At 36.4% G+C, this 20,542-nt stretch overlaps 2 protein-coding genes, 1 long non-coding RNA gene and 1 other non-coding gene across 4 annotated transcripts; 2 read left to right on the top strand and 2 right to left on the bottom strand.

Annotated features, from left to right (window-relative positions):
• Positions 1–2,564: 2,564 nt before the first annotated feature.
• LOC113697244 (ethylene-responsive transcription factor ERN1-like) lies at positions 2,565–3,668 on the top strand. The gene has a single exon (XM_027216786.2). The coding sequence runs from the start codon at positions 2,698–2,700 to the stop codon at positions 3,613–3,615; it is 918 nt and encodes a 305-aa protein (XP_027072587.1). The 5' UTR covers positions 2,565–2,697; the 3' UTR covers positions 3,616–3,668.
• A 426-nt stretch (positions 3,669–4,094) lies between these two features.
• LOC113697243 (tubulin alpha-5 chain) lies at positions 4,095–7,710 on the bottom strand. Its single transcript, XM_027216785.2, has 5 exons — positions 7,480–7,710; positions 6,329–6,543; positions 6,036–6,235; positions 5,024–5,532; positions 4,095–4,655 (listed from the first exon to the last, which is right to left on the bottom strand). The coding sequence occupies exons 1-5, from the start codon at positions 7,590–7,592 to the stop codon at positions 4,340–4,342; spliced, it is 1,353 nt and encodes a 450-aa protein (XP_027072586.1). The 5' UTR covers positions 7,593–7,710; the 3' UTR covers positions 4,095–4,339.
• A 4,269-nt stretch (positions 7,711–11,979) lies between these two features.
• Positions 11,980–14,222, bottom strand: LOC140010310 (uncharacterized). Its single transcript, XR_011817597.1, has 2 exons — positions 14,099–14,222; positions 11,980–12,525 (listed from the first exon to the last, which is right to left on the bottom strand). It is a non-coding gene; the product is annotated as an uncharacterized lncRNA (long non-coding RNA).
• TRNAT-GGU (transfer RNA threonine (anticodon GGU)) lies at positions 12,146–12,217 on the top strand. The gene has a single exon. It is a non-coding gene; the product is annotated as a tRNA-Thr (tRNA).
• Positions 14,223–20,542: the final 6,320 nt, after the last annotated feature.

Below are 20,542 nucleotides of genomic sequence, written 5' to 3'. Positions count from 1 at the left end.
ATCTTCGGTTGCCACGTTCTTAACCATATACTAGTAGTATTAGGTTACTGTTTCGATAAAATTAAGAAAGTCAAATTCATGATTGCTGCCCGAGCTGCGCTTGAAATAGGTATTAACAATATGGATGTTTTCATGTATCGAATGCAGAACACAAGAATGGCATCTTTCAGTTGAGATTACCTTATTCATTCATGGTAATATATAAATGTGCAAGCACCAAAACTGGTGAAAAGAACCAAGTAGTGCAATAATCCGAAAAAGACATAATTATTCTGTCTTCTCCATATATTTGCCTCGAACCCAAAATATATATAAATGTTGCATCCTAAAATCGACAAGACAGACATCACATCAGTGTTAAGCTTAGAGCAGCAGCATCTTCTTAGTTCAGGTTCGTTTATTCTTGCAATAACCACAGAGCATATTTTATGTTTTTCAGCGAACAACTGGTATCTGACATGGTAACTAGCACAAAACAAGCCACGCCCAGGATTAGAATTAATGAGGTAGTAGTAGTTGTACTGAAGTATAAACAGATAGGGCATGCATGATGCCTTTCTGCTTTTGGGGACTGAAAGCCAGGGCCAATAGCAGCCAGCATAGGCCATGAGATCGACGTTCTTGATTGTAGTCTGAATGGGTCTTTTTATCTGTTAAACCTTCTTGTTTTTGACTTCTAGTTTTTTGTGATGATCTAGAGAATTTCTGAGGTGTTTCCAAGTGGCAACATTTCGTGCCTTGACAACTATATTTGCCTAATTTCTCACCCTACTTTTGACCTGGTTACTTAATTAGACAAAGGAGGAGGCGACAAGGACTAGGATCCCTTTTGCCTTTTGCCTTTCATCACTCGAATGAAAACGATATCCATATTTGAAACAAGGGAATTCGATTGATTTCTTCGCATTAGTTGCAGTATTTGGCTCTTCTACTGCACTGGTACTAGGACGAGGAAGTTGTATTCTACAAAAAGGGGACAAAACAAAAAAAAAAAGAAAGTACTAGCAAGCTGTACTTCCACAAAATGCAAGAGAAGCTCAAACTCATTTGCTGTCCAGAGAGGTTTCAATACTAATGTGTGGACATTTCAAATCCTCGTAAAATTCATTAATTTTAACCATTTTCTCAAGCATGTCTGAAATTGATTTTTTGCTCGTATTATTTCACAGATATTGAGGAGGTAAAAAAAAAAAAAATTGTCTTCACGAGTAGTAATTGCATCATTTTTAGAATAAAGTAAGAAATTTTTTGTACATCTTATACTTTGAAAAATCCCCTTAGTGCAGCTGTTTATTACTGAAATTGATGAAGAAGAACAAGTCAATATCTTGCAAATTTGAAGGTTAATAATACTACATGGCAAAGTGGAGTGGCGGTTGCTCTCTCCAGCAGTATGACTAAATTGCTACATCATTTGGCTAAAAAGCAAGATGATGATTAGCAATTGAATCCAAGGGTACCATTTTCCTGGGCTTGTGGGTTTAGAATTGCATATTATGCCTCAGCATGATTGCAGTGCTGACTTTGGTCCACGTAGCTTTCTTTCCCTCTCCTTGGCTTGGCGTGGAGTTTGTAAACGGTAACTCCATTGAAATTTCTTTAACAAGAATCTGTCACACATGAAGACAACGTCATGAGTTGGAAAACCATTATAGAACGTAAGACGAGAAAAGAAAGTGTAGGGCAATCAAAAAGGTGTGTTTTGTCTTGATCCCAAACCGGACCTGGTCTTACTCTTACATTACAACACTCGAAAACGATCCCCGCACAACAAAAATACTACTCAAATAATAGTCTGCATTTTTCTCCCCTATTCTTGGTTGACAGAGTCCTAAACAATAAACTTGGCCAACTTGATGCTTTGAGGAGGTTGAGTTGAGGTCCCATCTTCCAAATTAATCAATTAATTAGATTGGCCCAAGTTTTCTTTCCTCATTCTGGAGAAAATTACCGACTGTATTTTATTATGTGTTCACAACTTGATATTGCAAGGTGCTTTCTAACTATTGTTCAACTGGCATTGGCTTTTCTGAGTCACCATCGCCCACCAAATCCTGGAACATCATTGAAGGCATTGGGAGGATAGAGACAAACACAAGCATGAAAGTTGTCCAGGCTGATCCAGCATTTTAGTAGTATCTTGTACCTGATAAAGGAAGAGATTTCACTGAGATATCAGATCAAAAAAAAAAAAAAAAGGCAGTCTGAATTAGTAAGAAGAAAAGGTCATGTGTGAATATAAAGATCACCAAGGGTTATTACTTCTTAATAATTGAGGAAGGCCACCAAGGGTTAAAACTGTAAGGGTCTAAAACCGTCCGGCATTCTCATTTCTAAAAGATAGAAATAGAGGGTACTCATCAAAGGTTAGTGTTTTTTTTTTGGGGGGGGGGAGGGGGGGAGGGGGGGTGTTGTTCTTTTATAATCAATCATCCTTCATTAAAGAAACAAGGTAGAAACGACAAGGGCAAATGAACCTAAATAGCGTCATAGGTAACATCATAACAAAGGTCCCTTGAGTAGATATATACAGGTAGCCTCTTAGAAAACAAGAACATGTAGACAAGTTGTTCTTGGCTAAGCATTGGGAGCCTGATAATACCTACTATTCTCGTCTTTCCTTTCAGCTCTCTTTGATTATTTGTCCTCGCCTTTTATCCCTTCTCTATCTCTCCCACTCCCACTCTTTTTTTATCAATGGAGATTCACTTCCAACAACCAGAGCAAGAGTTTGCCATCCCAGTTAGCAAAATGAGCAACAAATTGAAGGGCAGAAGCAGAAGCAGCGGCCAGAACAACAAGTACGTTGGGGTGAGACAGAGGCCTTCGGGAAGGTGGGTAGCTGAAATCAAAGACACAACTCAGAAGATAAGGATGTGGCTCGGAACCTTCGAAACTGCTGAAGAAGCTGCTCGCGCTTATGATGAGGCTGCTTGCCTATTGCGCGGATCCAATACTCGCACCAACTTTGTCCCTCAACATATTTCCCCTGATTCTCCTCTTGCTTCGAGGATTAAAAATCTTCTCAACAAGCGAAAAAATGATAAGGGGCCGCAGAGCAATACTGATGTGCATGAATCATCCGGTGCTGCTCCTAGTCCAGCCAACAGTATTAACGTTAATAATTGCATAACAAGTAGCAGCAATAGTGCTGCCTCTAGTCCTGCTAGCAGCAGTGGTGATAGCAGCAGCATTGACTCAGTAATTTCATTTGAGCAGAAAACACCAGAGGGGCATTTGTTTGATGATGCATACAAGCCTGATTTGAGCAACTGCTGTGCTAAAGGATTTGAGATGGAGATGGGGCCTTCTTATCATGACCAAACTCACATGCCTTCTTCGGGTCTCCAAGCACAAGGTTTTGATCACAGGTTCGCCTTCAGCACAACTCACGATCACCACCAGTTGTTAGAGTTGCCTAAATTGAATGAAAGTGGTTTGCCGGAGATAGCTAATCATCACATGGAGCTTTCAGAATTTGAGCGCATGAAAGTTGAAAGACAGATTTCAGCATCGCTTTATGCAATGAATGGCGTGCAAGAATACATGGAAACTGTCCTTGATCCCATCGAAGCTCTTTGGGATCTTCCTCCTTTATGTTCTTTGCTATGCTAATCTTAATTTATTTCTGTCCACAGCCATAAATATATAGTCTCCGGAGTCCTGAATTCTTTTGTTCTTTTCCCTTATCCTGGTTTTTTTTTTTTAATTTTATCTTTCTATGTTCTCTATATCTCATTTAGTTCAGCGCCTGGTGGCAAACAGGCAGCTCCGGTGCATGCATTTATCAACCCAACCGAAGCTTACTAAGTATCAACGTCCACAATGTCTAAGAAATCGTTCTGACTGACTTCGTAATTATCTAAGAGCTAGTAGATCAGTCATTATCATGCTGCAACTCAGCAAAAGAACCTTAATCTAACAAAACTTAGCTGGCTTTTCCTCTTTGTCTAGATGCAGAAACTCGTTGGCTCTGATTTGAGGACCAGCCAAGAAGCAAAATTCTGGCAGGCATCAATTTCAAATTCCAAACTTCGACAAAGATCAGAAGCCACTGAATAAGTTGGCAGATGAACCATTTCGGGAGAGCTACATGAATAACCATGGTCAATTTCATACTTGCAATAGAAGTGGTTCAGTAACAAAATGGGGTTTGATAATTTCTAATATATAAACAACACTCGCGTATTTTGGACATCTAATTGCCAAAACAACCCAAAACGAACATAAGTAGCATTTCAATTATTACAAATAATTGATTATATTTTGTGAATAAGCAAAAAAGGGCACAACAGGAGACTGGGCAGGTTGGGCCAATTGATCAAACTTTTAAGCAATGCTACTCGAAGTCTTCCCCTTCCTCTTCCTCATCAACTCCTTCTGCTCCAACTTCTTCATAGTCTTTTTCAAGAGTAGCGAGATCCTCACGAGCCTCAGAAAACTCGCCTTCCTCCATACCTTCACCTACATACCAGTGGACAAACGCTCGCTTGGAATACATAAGGTCAAATTTGAGGTCAATTCGCGAGAAGACCTCAGCCACAGCCGTATTGTTGCTTATCATACAGACTGCACGCTGCACCTTGGCAAGATCACCACCCGGCACCACAGTGGGAGGCTGGTAATTGATGCCACACTTGAAACCCGTAGGACACCTGAGAGTATTTACATGAGAAAATCTATTCAAAAGCCAAAATGAGTACCTTTTATATATTCATAAATTTAAAGCACAATGGAGCATCTGGAAATATAACTAGTTTATTAAATAATATAAGAACAGCAATAAGAAGTTTGCAGGTAACTTGACCAAAAAGTTCAATTTGGCTTGCACAAGTGACTAAATACAGTCAAGCAACAAGTACTCATTCACTATATCTGAACAAACAAGCATTAAAATTCAAATGTGCGATAATTAGCTTATCCCTTGTGATTTCAAACAGTGATGGCATGGTTAACAGCTCAGAGTAATTAACAAAATAGGCACATCTAATTCAGATTTAGACAGTGTATGAGATGAACTAACCAGTCAACAAACTGAACAGTTCGTTTGGTCTTGATGGTAGCAACGGCAGAATTCACATCCTTGGGCACCACATCCCCCCGATACATCAGGCAGCATGCCATATACTTCCCATGCCTTGGGTCACACTTGGCCATCATACTTGAGGGTTCAAACACAGAATTTGTGATTTCAGGCACAGAAAGCTGCTCATGATAAGCTTTGGCAGACGAGATAACCGGTGCATAGGATGAAAGCATAAAGTGAATACGTGGATATGGTACAAGGTTGGTTTGGAACTCAGTAATATCCACATTAATGGCTCCATCAAACCTCAATGAGGTGGTCAAAGATGAAATAGTTTGAGAGATCAAGCGGTTCAAGTTAGTGTAAGTTGGTCTTTCAATGTCTAGTGCTCTCCTGCAAATATCATATATTGCTTCATTATCCAAAAGCACTACAACATCTGTGTGTTCTAGGAGGGAATGTGTAGACAACACGCTGTTGTAAGGCTCAACAACAGCAGTTGAAACCTGCAAAAGAATTGTAAGCCAGTCATTGAAAACTGCTCAAAGAAAATGCTCCAAAGAAATGCAAAAGAAAGCCACTCCTGCACTCATATGTAGGTCTCTGTACTTTACCGCTGTAAAACTGTGACTAGACAGAAGAAAGCAACACACAGGTTGCAGGAAAACAGTTTAGCTATGACAGCGTTGAAGTTCAGTAACATGCAATTGTTTTTTGCCTGTGAAGCGGTATGCATTAAGATTCATTGCATGATTGTCCAAGCAAGGGATCACTTCCTGTAACCCTTATCCTTTCACACATACGCTCTCTTTCTCCTTAATTAACATGCTTCTTTTTTAAACATTTGTTTGATCAGTCAATTAACTAGCTTGTCTGCAAATTGAAAATTTCAGTTGAATAAAAGTTTAAAATCTAGTTCATTGGATCTAGTAAAGTACAGGTCCTGCCACCAAGAACACACTTCTAAATTGATGTATTGACTATAGGCAATTTCTGAGGGGTCAATTACCTGAGGTGAAGGAAAGATAGTGAAGCCAAGTTTTGATTTTTTTCCATAGTCAACAGACAAGCGCTCTAGAAGCAAGGAACCCAAACCGGAGCCAGTGCCACCACCAACAGCGTTAAAGATCAAAAAGCCTTGCAAGCCAGTGCAGTTGTCTGCCAGCTTTCTCACTCGATCGAGGCAAAGATCAATGATATCTCTCCCAACTGAAAGCATCAAGAGGAAGTTAGCCAAATTGGAAAATTACATAAAAACAATAGCAGCACAACTGACACAACCACTCATGTACAGCAGGAAACCTGTATAATGCCCTCTAGCAAAGTTATTGGCAGCATCCTCTTTGCCAGAAATCAGTTGTTCAGGATGAAAGAGCTGTCTGTAGGTGCCAGTCCTAACTTCGTCGACAACTGTGGGCTCCAGATCAACATATATAGCTCTAGGCACATGCTTCCCGGCACTGGTCTCACTGAAGAAGGTATTGAAGGAATCGTTTGCGATACCGACTGACTTGTCACTGCAAGTGAAAGTGATTTGTAATGTTAGATCAAGGAAGGAAAAGAGAAACAAAGAGAAGCAAAACCTTGTCACTAATTTCAGCTTAGTTTGTACAACCAGAGCGGCTAGACCACATCCTCAAAAAGCATGTTCACTGAAAGACATTCCTTCAAACTTCAAACAAACATTGATGAATAGATGCAAGAAACTTATTTATGAACCAAAGGTTGAGTTGAAAAAAGATTTTGTGAAAGGTGGAAGAACTACTACTCAAACAAATTAAAGAAATCGCACAATCAACTTACACAATTTTTGTATAGTGAACTAACCAAAAGACAGGAAAGAATGGTTTGTACCATCATCATTATGAAGAATACGGACGATATCAGACAAATGTATTGGTTAGCTTTATGCTCTGTTTCGTGGAGATCATGAATTAAGCCATTCCAACAACATCTAAGCAGTAGGGTGAAGTTTATCTTTGTTTTTAGCACACTAATAAGAGTCAAAGAGGAGATTCACTCGTAACCGAATCCAGGTTGAATCATTTGCTAAGAGAACAGAAATGTCATGTTAAACAACATCCAGTTTGAAAACTAAATCGACAGCAACACCAACTAAGAAATACGGTGATAGATCATGATTATATAGAAGCAAATCAATTCATCTGCACTTACTTATGTTCTCCCCTCCCTTCCAAAACCAAAAAATAGTATTCACACCATTTGCCATATCAAGAGTGAAAATGCTAACAATGTAGACAACGGTGCATCTTCAACGATCATCAGAAATTAAGAAATTAAACCGCATTTGCCATAACCGACAATTTGATGTCGGAGATAACAACATTGGAGCATAAACATACGACAATGATAATTTCTAGTGCAGAAATAAAAAAAAAAAGAAATGAAATGAAATTATAAGGAAAAAAGAAAGAAAGAAAGAAAGAACCAACCTAGGCATCATGCCATCAGGATGAATGCCATGTTCGAGGCAATAGAGTTCCCAGCATGCATTCCCCACCTGAATCCCGGCCTGTCCAATGTATATGCTAATGATCTCCCTCATCCTTCTTCTTCTTCACTATTAGGAAATTTCTCTCTCTAAAACTAAGTGGAAGTTATCGGAGAGAGAGAAACAGGGGACCGGGAGAGACAGGGTACCGGTAACTGAAGAAAGGGCGCTGGGTTGGGGGGCATTTAAGTGCTGCCGTCCAACAATTAAACTGGGTTTCATAAAAGTTTGGAATCCGCAATCATGAGCACCGGTGGGGCTGGGTTGACAGGTGACTCTCACAGCCTTCGCCACATGCCTCACAACCCAAATTGTGGGCCTTTCCAGCTAAACTTTCTTTTTGATGAGTTAATTATATGGGATAATTGCAGAAACCTTTCCTAAGGTTTCTTTGAGTAGCACTCGCCTCCCCTATGATTTATAAAATAGCACTGACCTATTCTAGAAACTAATTAGGGCCAATTGTTGTCAAAAGAGTGTGTGAATTTACCTAGCCACTCCCAATTATTTGTGGTTATGTGATGAACGAATTTTACAAAATAACGAATATTGCTTGTGAAGAGGGAGTAAATAAGCTAATTAATTACTAATTAAAGTATTACCCTTTAAAAAATGTTTAGTAACTTAAACAAATTGTTTGGTATTACCATTTCAAAAATGTAGACAAATCCAGGGCAGGGTTAGAACAAGTGTAACCGGGGGACAAAGTGTTCAATTCGTCGGCCGGTTACTGACCATGGAACCATGGAAAACCTACCAAGTAATTAACCAACATTCTGGTCCAAAACCGTTGGACAAATCTGGTGGACCAATCCGAACTAACCATGGAACGGATTGTAACCGATGGAGAAAATGCAGAATCCGTCCAACGGATTCATGTCAGACTTCATTCTTTTAATTTTAAACGATTTTTTGTATTTTAAGTTATTTTCTACTTTCTAATATCTATTTGGATCTTTTACGTAGACATGCGAGACAGTTGTACAAGTACTTGATACGCTTTGTAGCACAATGCTTTTTCAAGAGACGTACGTGTATGGGATCCACCAGCAGTTATGAGATAGAGTCATGAGCGAGCAACGAGTTTGTGATAAGTATGTAATTGGGAGATTCACTCTTGATGAACCTGTTATTCATGTCGGCCCTCCATGCTCTCATAGTTATCAGATCTAGGAGAGTAGTACGTGCTCGGATCAATCAATATAAATATCAACTCCATCAGACTACGTACAACACCACTTATTGTGAAAAATTTTGAACCTACGTACTAAAGTATTGGAGCTCCAGATCGAGGACGAGTAGAAATATATCTGTGAGCCTGATCGAGGTCAACAAAGAGGAATTCGTCTATGATCCCAACCAACTAGGAAGAAGAGCCCATATATGGTATTGGCTCCGCCAAATTCATCTCCTATCAAATTAGAGGTTTCGCAAGTTATCCTCCTAGGACGAGAAAATAATAAATTTGATGAGACTATTATTGTTGAAAATTTTTCCCCGTGAATATTTTTCGTCAATCTAGTCGCTTTTATTGTTTTTCCGCAGCAAGAAAATATTGAGTGTGTTTGGATAGCCAAATAATGGTCAGAAATTTTTTGCTTATATCACAAATACAATTTCCAACACACCTTTTTATCTTCCCAATTTGTATGGACAATGGAAGGTGGTGAAGTTGTAGGGTTTGACATCTCTATACAAGTCCCAGGATCGCAAGAAACTTCATATATTCATAATTGGGTGCTTGGGTTTTCTTCTCATGGCTCGTACATCACACTCCATCGTGGAACTCGAGGGTAAGTTCTTTTTAATGGGGAAATTTGATACAGAAAAAGGACTCCTGGGATTCTGATCATATTCCTCATCTACATCAATATTGGTTAATTTAGGGTTCTTAAGATATTTTCCATAGTTTTATTACTTTTTTTATTTGTTTTGTTAATTAGGATATTTATTATTATTGATAGTGTGATGGTGCGAAAAACAGTTGAAAAAGGCAGCAAGAGAGATTAAGGTTAATTGCCGAGTTGAAAGGTTGCATGGGCATGCCTTATAATGTAGAAGTCTTCTGTCCATGCAATGTTATATGGACTGTAGTGCTTTTGTTTCTTTTCAGATTAGGACTTGTCTCCTATATGTAGGGACATGATATGATAGGACTATTGTCATAAGACTTTTGACATTATTCTTGAAATTTAAAACACTTGATGTGTCTTGGATTCTATACCTAGATTGGATTCTTGTTGAATCTAGACAAGATTTGGGTTGAATTTTGGAATTTCTTTTGGAGTTTGGTTGTGAATCAACCCTTGCTTTTTTCTATGAATTTCGTACGTGAAACAAATCCTATTTTTACATTTTCACTGCCGTGTCATACATAGTGTGTTCACCAAGGCATAATTTGAGATTGAAGGAAATGAACGAAATACTCTAATGGAAAAGAAAATAAGAATCGGGTTTTCTGTCTATCATGTTTGGTTTAAATCTGGAAAGAAAATAAAAGATACACAAAACAAATTGTTTGATCGGGGAAATAATACAAAGGAAAGAATAGGATCATGTGTCAGATACATTTTTGTCCATAACTTAACAAAGTCAAATTGTGAACATATTTTAACAATTTAACTCTTTTTTTTCTTTTCTTTTGGCATTTATCCTTTGATTCTCATGAAAATTGTATCAAATAATGATATGCCAAAATGAATCAAACATTTTTTTATCTTTCTAATTAGACAAGATGAAGAACTAAAAAAACTATTAAAATTTTTAAAAAATCCTAGAATAACAAATATTTTATATCCAATAGTTTCATGTATTGCTTAGTAAGGTTTAGTGTAGTATGGAGATTGTGTTAAATAAAGTTACATGAATCATAAATAAAGAAAAAAGGAACTTCTAAGGAATCATAAATAATATTATTCGTCTCTGACTCTTTTCATTTCATTTTTGCTCATTATACATGGAAATACTATATAATTAAAGCTAATCCTTCTTTCCCAAATCCAATCGCTTCATTTTTCTCCTAAAAATTGAATTAAACAACAAACATCTTTTCTTTTCTTCTCTTCCTTTATAGTCAATTACAATTTATTAGCCTCCTACATAAAAGAAATCTTTTATTTGCTCAGACAACAAAGCATAAATCAATCATAACTACCGTAAAAAATTACGGCGGCTTACATTTTTGTACGCCGGTTTCGTTAGTTACCTCCTTGCATTTTCTTGCATGTTGACATTCACCGTCAATTTCGAACACATACATATACTGCTCTGAAATTTTGAAAGGTATAATAGGTAATCACTTGCAACCATATTTACAGCGTCCACTTTCTTAGAAATCACAAATTCTAATTAAGAAGAACCCAATTTTTGGCAGATATAACTAGGGCTGTCAACGGGCCGGGTCCGGGCCGGAATTCATTATTCTGGACCCGGACCCGAATTACTGTGCCGGATCCGGATCCGACCCGTTTACCCGACGGGTCTTTTATTCTATGTTCCGGATCCGGATCCGGCGGGTCCCGGATCCGGATCCGGGTTTATCCGAACAAATTTACCAAAATTTATAATTTCTAATAAAAATGAGAAAAAAATATATTTGTAAACTAATTTCTAACTAATGCAAAGAAAAAACCAAATAAGAAAAGAAATCAAATTAACTTTATTAAAATACATCACCCTAATCAAATTATATTTATAAATATATATATTTTAAATTATTAATTCATTTATATCCGGATCCGGGTCTAATACGGGTCGGAATACTATATTCCGTATCCGATCATTTTTTTGTTTGACAAAACGGATCCGGATCCGGATCCGGGAAACGGAATTAAATCCCTACCCATACCCACAATAATTTCACGGATCCGGTCCGGATCCGGGTCTAGACCCGACCCGTTGACAGGCCTAGATATAACTTTACATACAGCTAAGGATACATACATATATAATAATCTAGTATGTATAGGAATTCATAAACAAATGGTCTTAGAAATCACAACAGTCATTTCAAGAGTACAAAATGTGATTTTTTTTTTTGTTTGGAAGAAAAGCAACAAAAGTAGAAGAAGTTGGTTGGAGACCTACAATGACAATCTCTACCAAGATATAGAGACCAACAGCACAACTGGCCTGCACAGGGTGCTCATGAAGAACTATAAGCTCCAACGCATCAGAACCAGAATAAATCCATATGGATTCAACCACCACAACAAAATCCTCAGTGGTAGCAAAAAACCCCAGAAAACTCATCTCACAAAGTACGCAGCATGATAAAAAGGCAACAAGTTTCATTTAGTTCAGGGAACAAGACAAATAGAATCTCTTCATCATATGATTCGATGAAATATCTTGAAATTTATGTCGAATTGGTAGGTGTACATATAAGTGAACTTTTTTTTGGTGGGAATCGCTTCATTCAAAAAAAAGAAAAATAATGGGGTTCGGTCTTGAAACAATCCATTGCATTTTACCCTAGACTTGCTAAGTAAATACATTTTGTTATTCGAGAATGAGTCACTAACTAAGTCTCCTGCATGGACTTATATAATATATGGACATATAGACATTTTATCTACATAGTGACCTATTCAGGAATTCATCAAAAAGCCCTTTTAACTCAGCGGTAGAGTAACGCCATGGTAAGGCGTAAGTCATCGGTTCAAATCCGATAAGGGGCTCTGGTTTTTTCATAAAACTCCAGTTTCCAATTGTACACTCATCTTCACAAACAACAACAATACGGCCATAGGCAAACATAGCCACGTACCCTGCCTGACATGCTAACCTCGTCTAACGCAGCCAGCCAATGAAATGTATAAACACTCAACATAACAATCAAAACCAGGAACATCACAAATGGCACAATGATAGCTAGCAAAAGCAGCATGATCTGTGGATCAAGGCGAAGTACTAGCAGACATGGCCAAATGCAAACTGAGGAGAGGAACACAAAGGCAATAATATGTCTAATAACGTCCTGGAAAGCCTGCAAAAAGAGATGAAGAATAATTAAGGATAAAATAAAGAAGATAATATATATATATATATATATAGGATCACATAATACACCTTGTACTTCGAGAATATCCCTCCTTCGACCTTACCCAAAATTCAAGTTTCCAAAAAGACCAAAAAAAAAAAGGGCCCGGGATTTGCGCTTTCATTTCATCAGCAAAGTTTGATCTCAAGTATCCATACGCTTCTTAGGTACTTGTACATGCCTTCAAGCCAACACCCACAGCAATCTGAGCTTCCCAAAGTATTTATCCTAGCTAGTTCTTCTTTTGAAAGCCATCAAGTGTAATACTAGTTGCCCACGCTCTGGAATTGATTTTGCCACAACAAATACACTAGCATGCAAGTCAACAACTAAATTTCTCAGGACTAAATCTCTTATTGAGTCCAGAGGAGGATGTTAGGGGCCGCTTGGTTTGAGGGGTTTGGCGTGTGGAATGACGACAATTCCAATACTTAGTGCTTGGTACACTGTAATGGCAATTGAAATATTGGAATCATGTCCAATTCATGATTCCTGGCTAAATTGGAAGGTTTTGTGAAATCCCACGTTTGATTCCGAAGCTAATAGATAGTATTTTTTTTTAAATTTCATCTTACTCATTGTTTCACTATCTCTCTTCTATTTCCATCACATTCTCCTATTTGCTTCCTTCCCCATATCAAACCGCCCTTCCCCTTTCCTCTATCCCACTTATTCCAATCTTCTAATTTCTCTCCTACCGGTGTAGCAGGCCTCTTTTTTTTCCAATCTTCCACAGCTGACGACGGCTCTTGAAATGTGAGAGTAATTTTTGTTGGCCAAAGAATCTCATCTTGATTGGTTTTTCAAATTAAGACAAAATTGTTCTCTTTTCTAGTTATAATCTCCATATAACAGTTGTTGTTCATTTTTTTCTTTGGGGGTTGTATGGCTGCAATGGAGGACGAGTTAAGGTGGTGGAGTGAGGGGCTGCAAAAACCCACTCTCTCTTTCTTTCTTTCTTTCTTTTTTTTTTAAGTTGTTTAGAAACTAGATCTAATGATCTTCAAGTTACAAGTGGAGTTTATGAAAATAGATTTTGTGATCTTGAAGTCCAAGAAAAATACCAGTTGATCCATTAATGGTTACTATGAAGTTCTGCAATTCGGTTAAGAAGGATGTTCTGCAATTGGATTAAGAACAAAAAGGAGAGAACAAAAAGAAATTAAAAAATGATAAAATATTTAAATTTTAATGTAATATCCATTCCTGACAAATATCTACAAGCGCTTGTTATTGTATTGATACCTTGACCAAAACCCAATCAAAATTCATACTAATTTTTTATATATGATTCCAATTACAATTCCGATTCCTAAACATGAACCAAGCGGTCCCTTAGATTTGCTATTGATTCATACCCTCGTCAAAGTTCATTTTCATTAATTCATGAATATCATCTAAGAAACAATGAACCTGTATGTAATAAAGGATTATTATTATACTAAAAGTGTATATAAGATGTTATGAAGGAGTTAATGAAGCATTAATTAGAAGAAGAAGAGGAAGAAAGCAAAGGTACCATGGAAGTTGATGCTCTGTAAAATCTGCTGCGAAGGCGAGAGAGAGAGAGCGCGTGTCAGAGTATATGTGAGAGGAAAAGTGTGTGTGTTGGGGGTTAATAGAATATAACGAGAAGATTTAAGTGATGCAGAGGTATTTCCAAATAGTACGTGTGCGCGGCTCGAACGGTTAAAATGTTGGTTTAATAGCACTTTGCCCCCTGAAAATGGGGTAATAATAATTTAACCCTAAGTTCAGAGAAATGGGGATTATGCAGTTGCCGGGTACATAATTCATTATCAATAATAAATTATAATTGATACTAGATCTTCCCCATAGACTAGTTACTCAATCAATAATAAATTATCATTAATTGATTTTTCACTAATAATAAATTGGCATTACTTTATCTTTCCGGGTAAACTTATTCTACCATAGGTCTTTTGTAGAAAAATAGATTTAACTTCTTCTTCTTCTTTTTTCTTTCAATGTAAGTGGGAGGTCTTGAGTCTTGAAACCAGCAGGATCTGGATCTCTCATTTACACGTACTACTCAACTCATTCATTTCCTAAGAAAATAGATTTAACTTATTATAAATAAAAACATAAATATATTGACAATAAGTCTCCTTAATTCCTCTAATTATATATTTTCTTTAGAATTTTATAATTATTTATCCCTTTAATTAGTTAGAAAATATCTTAATATTAATGTTATGTGGTCATGTGGGCACATAGAATTCTAACATTCTCTCACTTGCATCATAGTACAAAATTAACTTTGTGGATAAATGATCACATAAACAATACTAAATTAATGAATAGTGTAAGGTGACAATAAATTATGTCTATCCTACACAGTCTCATTAGAATGGATCATAGAGCTTATGTATCAATTTGATGAGGATATTTCCTTTCATACCTCACAATTCTAAACACTTTAATGTAAATAAACGAGGAAAAAATGGACAGAACAAAAGTTACATATAGACCAAATAAATTTACTGTCGCCAATTTAGATGAAAATTGATTCACTAATATTTTTTTTTCTTCTGATCAAAATGTGATTAGTAAAAATATATTAATAAGATAACAAGCTGTTATACATCACCTTCAATTTGCAATCAATATGCTAATTTGATGTATGTTTTTTATTTGGAGTAGAAAAATGCTGGAACGGTGATTATGCCCTTGAAACATAACTAGGGGGCTCAAAGAGCATCCTACTATTTAGAACGGTGTCTGTGTTTAATCAAAAACTATTTACTCTTGACCATTAAATCATTATAAATCAGGGTAGGAAAAATGTACAAAACGTCTTCCACATTTTTATTGTTTGAATTTTTTGCTCCCCAGAATTAAGAACGATCCAATTTCTATCCTCCACAAAATTAAAACCCATCAAAACAGTCCTAAATCCAAATTTGCTCCACGCAAAAAAGGGTAAATACTAAATAGTAATAGAAGTACCAGAATCAAACGGACCCTACCTAGTATACGCAATTAGTCCTGCACTAGGAGGCGGTGTTAATGCCCAAGATTTGCTTAAGTCGAGAACTTGGTTTTAGGTGGGAATAATAATTAATACATCAGTTAAAATGGTCTTCCCAAATAATGTTTATTAAATACTATGAATTAGGAAACACATTATAGAATATATATAAATTACATTCCAAAGTACATGTAGTCCAATTTTACTAAAAATAGAAAAAGAACGAAAGAACTTAGTGCCAAGATTGGAACAAAATCAGCTTTCAAGGCTCCAATAACTAACTACTCAAAAGAAGAATAGGCTAAGCTGCATCCATATCTGCCAATCCTATTTGCAGCCTTCTCTCAATCATTGATCGCTTAACGTAGACATGCGAGACGGTTGTACAAGTACTTGATACGCTTTGTAGCACAATGCTTTTTCAAGAGACGTACGTGTTTGGGATCCACCAGTAGTTGTGAGATAGAGTCATGAGCGAGCAACGAGTTTGTGATAAGTATATAATTGGGAGATTCGCTCTTGATGAACCTGTTATTCATGTCGGCCCTCCATGCTCTCATAGTTATCAGATCTAGGAGAGTAGTACATGCTCGGATCTAGGGGTGCTGTCGAGTCGAGTCGAACTCGAGTAGTGCACTACTCGAGCTTGACTCGAGGCAAAATAACTAAGCTCGAGCTCGAGCTCGAGCTCGACATCAATTTATGGAACTCGAGCTCGAGCTCGACATCAATTTATGGAACTCGAGCTCGAGCTCGACATCAATTTATGGAACTCGAGCTCGAACTCGAGCTCGAGTTTAATTAAATGTAATTAATTCAAATCAAGCTCAATCGAGCTTATTCGAGCTCAATCAAGCCTAATCAAGCTCAAGTAATAAAAATTAATATTTTATATATAATTTTAAATAAAGGATATTATTGACATTTCACAATAATAAAAATTAAAATATATATTATAAAAAGCTCGATAGAGCTCGTCGAGCTCTCGAGTATTATATTTCCAAGATCGAGCTCGACTCGATAGTTCTAACGAGCAGCTTGAGATCGAGATTGGTCAACCGAGTTCGAGCTTGAGCTGCTGACCAAGTAGCTCGCGAGCTCGAGCCGAGCTACTTGGTTCAGCTCCAGCCCTACTCGGATCAATCAATATAAATATCAACTCCATCAGACTACGTACAACACCACTTATTGTGAAAAATTTTGAACCTACGTACTAAAGTATTGGAGCTCCAGATCGAGGACGAGTAGAAATATATCTGTGAGCCTGATCGAGGTCAACAAAGAGGAATTCGTCTATGATCCCAACCAACTAGGAAGAAGAGCCCATATATGGCATTGGCTCCGCCAAATTCATCTCCTATCAAATTAGAGGTTTCGCAAGTTATCCTCCTAGGACGAGAAATAATAATTTTGATGAGACTATTATTGTTGAAAATGTTTCCCCGTGAATATTTTTCATCAATTTAGTCGTTTTTGTTTGGACAGGAGATTATTTGCCCAAATTTATTTGCTTACATCATCATTACGATTTCCAATACACATTTTTATCTTTCCAATTACCTTTTTATCTCACATACATCACATCACAAAAAGTGCTACAGTAATTATTTCAAATAATATTTCAAATAATCTCCTATCCAAACAATTGTTTTTCTACAGCAAGAAAATATTATTATTAGTCTTCATGGGAAAATTATTTTTAATAAATTTTCTCACATTGACAATTTAATTTCCTGTGAAGACTGAGAAAGTTGAATACCTTATCAACCCGATTGGAAGAATTGTGCCTGTTTCTTCTCATCATGCATGACTCGTACATCACACTCCTTCGTGGAACTCGAGGGTAAGTTCTTTTTAATGGGGAAATTTGATACAGAAAAAGGACGTACTCCTGGGATTCTCATATTCCTCATCTACATCAATATTGGTTAATTTAGGGTTCTTAAGATATTTTCCATAGTTTTATTACTTTTTTTATTTGTTTTGTTAGGATATTTATTCTTATTGTAAGTGTGATGGTGCGAAAAATAGTTGAAAAAGGAAGCAAGAGAGATTGAGGTTAATTGCCGAGTTGAAAGGTTGCATGGGCATGTCTTATAATGTAGAAGTCTTCTGTCCATGCGATGTTATAGGGACTGTAGTGTGGCATAAGACATGGCCACGTTTTATGGAGCAAAGTTCTCTAATTAGAAGCAAAAGATCCTGTGACTGCTACAAAGTATTTTTATTTTTCTTTTAGGGTTTTGGTGTGCTTTTGTTTCCTTTCAGATTAGGACTTGTCTCCTATATGTAGGGATATGATAGGACTATTGTTATAAGACTTTGACATTATTCTTGAAATTTAAAACACTTGATGTGTCTTGGATTCTATACCTAGATTGGATTCTTGTTGAATCTAGACAAGATTTGGGTTGAATTTTGGAATTTCTTTTGGAGTTTGGTTGTGAATCAACCCTTGCTTTTTTCTATGAATTTCGTACGTGAAACAAATCCTATTTTTACATTTCCACTACCGTGTCATATATAGTGTGTTCACCAAGGCATAATTTGAGATTGAAGGAAATGAACGAAATACTCTAATGGAAAAGAAAATAAGAATAGGGTTTTCTGTCTATCATGTTTGGTTTAAATCTGGAAAGAAAATAAAAGATACACAAAACAAATTGTTTGATCGGGGAAACAATACAAAGGAAAGAATAGGATCATGTGTCAGATACATTTTTGTCCATAACTTAACAAAGTCAAATTGTGAACATATTTTAACAATTTAACTTTTTTTTTCTTTCTTTTGGTGTTTATCCTTTGATTCTCATGAAAATTGTATCAAATAATGATATGCCAAAATGAATCAAACATTTTTTTGTCTTTCTAATTAGACAAGACGAAGAACTAAAAAAACTATTAAAATTTTTAAAAAAATCCTAAAATAACAAATATTTTATATCCAATAGTTTCATGTATTGCTTAGTAAGGTTTAGTGTAGTATGGAGATTGTGTTAAATAAAGTTACATGAATCATAAATAAAGAAAAAAGGAACTTCTAAGGAAATCATAAATAATATTATTCGTCTCTGACTCCTTTCATTTCATTTTTGCTCATTATACATGGAAATACTATATAATTAAAGCTAATCCTTCCTTCCCAAATCCAATCGCTTCATTTTTCTCCTAAAAAATGAATTAAACAACAAACATCTTTTCTTTGCTTCTCTTCCTTTATAGTCAATTACAGTTTATTAGCCTCCTACATAAAAGAAATCTTTTATTTGCTCAGACAACAAAGCACAAATCAATCATAACTACCCTAAAAAATTACGGCTGCTTACATTTTTGTACGCCGGTTTCGTTAGTTACCTCCTTGCATTTTCTTGCATGTTGACATTCACCGTCAATTTCGAACACATACATATACTGCTCTGAAATTTCGAAAGGTATAATAGGTAATCACTTGCAAACATATTTACAGCGTCCACTTTCTTCTATGCATACCTATAAATAATATTGTATATTTATAATACATCAAAATTGTCGTTGCCTTCAGTCTGGTTCATATTTGTTTCAATCAGTTCTAGATCACTTGAAATTAAAAGATGAACTTAAGAAAGATCATTGAAAATAGTATAGGAAGACAGAGATTTGAAACAGCATTACATTCGGATTAAACTGATAAAGTTGTCATACTTTTGCAAACGGTTATCCATAGTATAATTGGATGCAACACTCGGTAACCAGCAGGTAAGAAATAAGAACAGATCAAGGTACTATTTGCTAGTCCAAAAAATAGTAGTAAACAGTTGACTATTATCCACCAACAGTAACCGGAGCAATTAACAGTTGAGTGCTAAAATATTCGGCAACTTTCCAGCCAGCCAAGGGTTTGGAATTAACCTCGCATCATCGCCATGCCGATCCACCAGTTGTCCTCCTTCTATCAGTAGCCGCCTCCAGTAGTTCACCAATGATGGGAGGGGTTGAGTAAAGGCCAAGCATCCACGAAACGCAGTGGGATCAGTACCAACACACTGCGAAAAGCCAACAATCTCACATTTAAAGTCAAATCACAAATTCTAATTAAGAAGAACCCAGTTTTTGGCAGATATAATTTTACATGCAGCTAAGGATACATACATGTATAATAACCTAGTATGTATAGGAATTCATAAACAAATGGTCTTAGAAATCACAACAGCCATTTCAAGAGTAGAAAATGTGATTTTTTTTTTGTTTGGGAGAAAAGCAACAAAAGTAGAAGAAGTTGGTTGGAGACCTACAATGACAGTCTCTACCAAGATATAGAGACCAGCAACACAACTGGCCTGCACAGGGTGCTCATGAAGAACTATAAGCTCCAACGCAACAGAACCAGAATAAATCCATATGGATTCAACCACAACACCAAAATCCTCAACAAGTTGCATGAATCATAAATAAAGAAAAAAGGAACTTCTAAGGATATCATAAATAATATTATTCGTCTTTGACTCCTTTCATTTTATTTTTGCTCATTATACATGGAAATACTATATAATTAAAGCTAATCCTTCCTTCCCAAATCCAATCGCTTCATTTTTCTCCTAAAAAATGAATTAAACAACAAACATCTTTTCTTTTCTTCTCTTCCTTTATAGTCAATTACAATTTATTAGCCTTCTACATAAATGAAATCTTTTATTTGCTCGGACAACAAAGCACAAATCAATCTTGAAGAGAGATACTATGAAAGTCAAGATGACTATGAGTACCATTAATAAGATAAGCCTAATCAAAATATTACAAGAGAACATGAAAGCAATTGAGTTTACGAGCATTGATAAAGCAATTGAGTTTAGATAAAGCAATTGATTGATGAATTATTAAAACTCAGTCTGACAGAGAAAACTGATTAAATGCCTCGATACATTGGCTGTGACATAGAAGAAGATGAAGAGAATAAATGCAAGCAGAGTTAGGAAAATCCAAAGCAAAAGCCAA

The sequence above is a fragment of the Coffea arabica genome, chromosome 7c (genome assembly GCF_036785885.1).
Source record: "Coffea arabica cultivar ET-39 chromosome 7c, Coffea Arabica ET-39 HiFi, whole genome shotgun sequence".
NCBI lineage: Eukaryota > Viridiplantae > Streptophyta > Magnoliopsida > Gentianales > Rubiaceae > Coffea > Coffea arabica.
The sequence above is the reverse complement of the archived record's forward strand: the minus strand, read 5'-3'. Positions and strand labels throughout refer to the sequence as shown.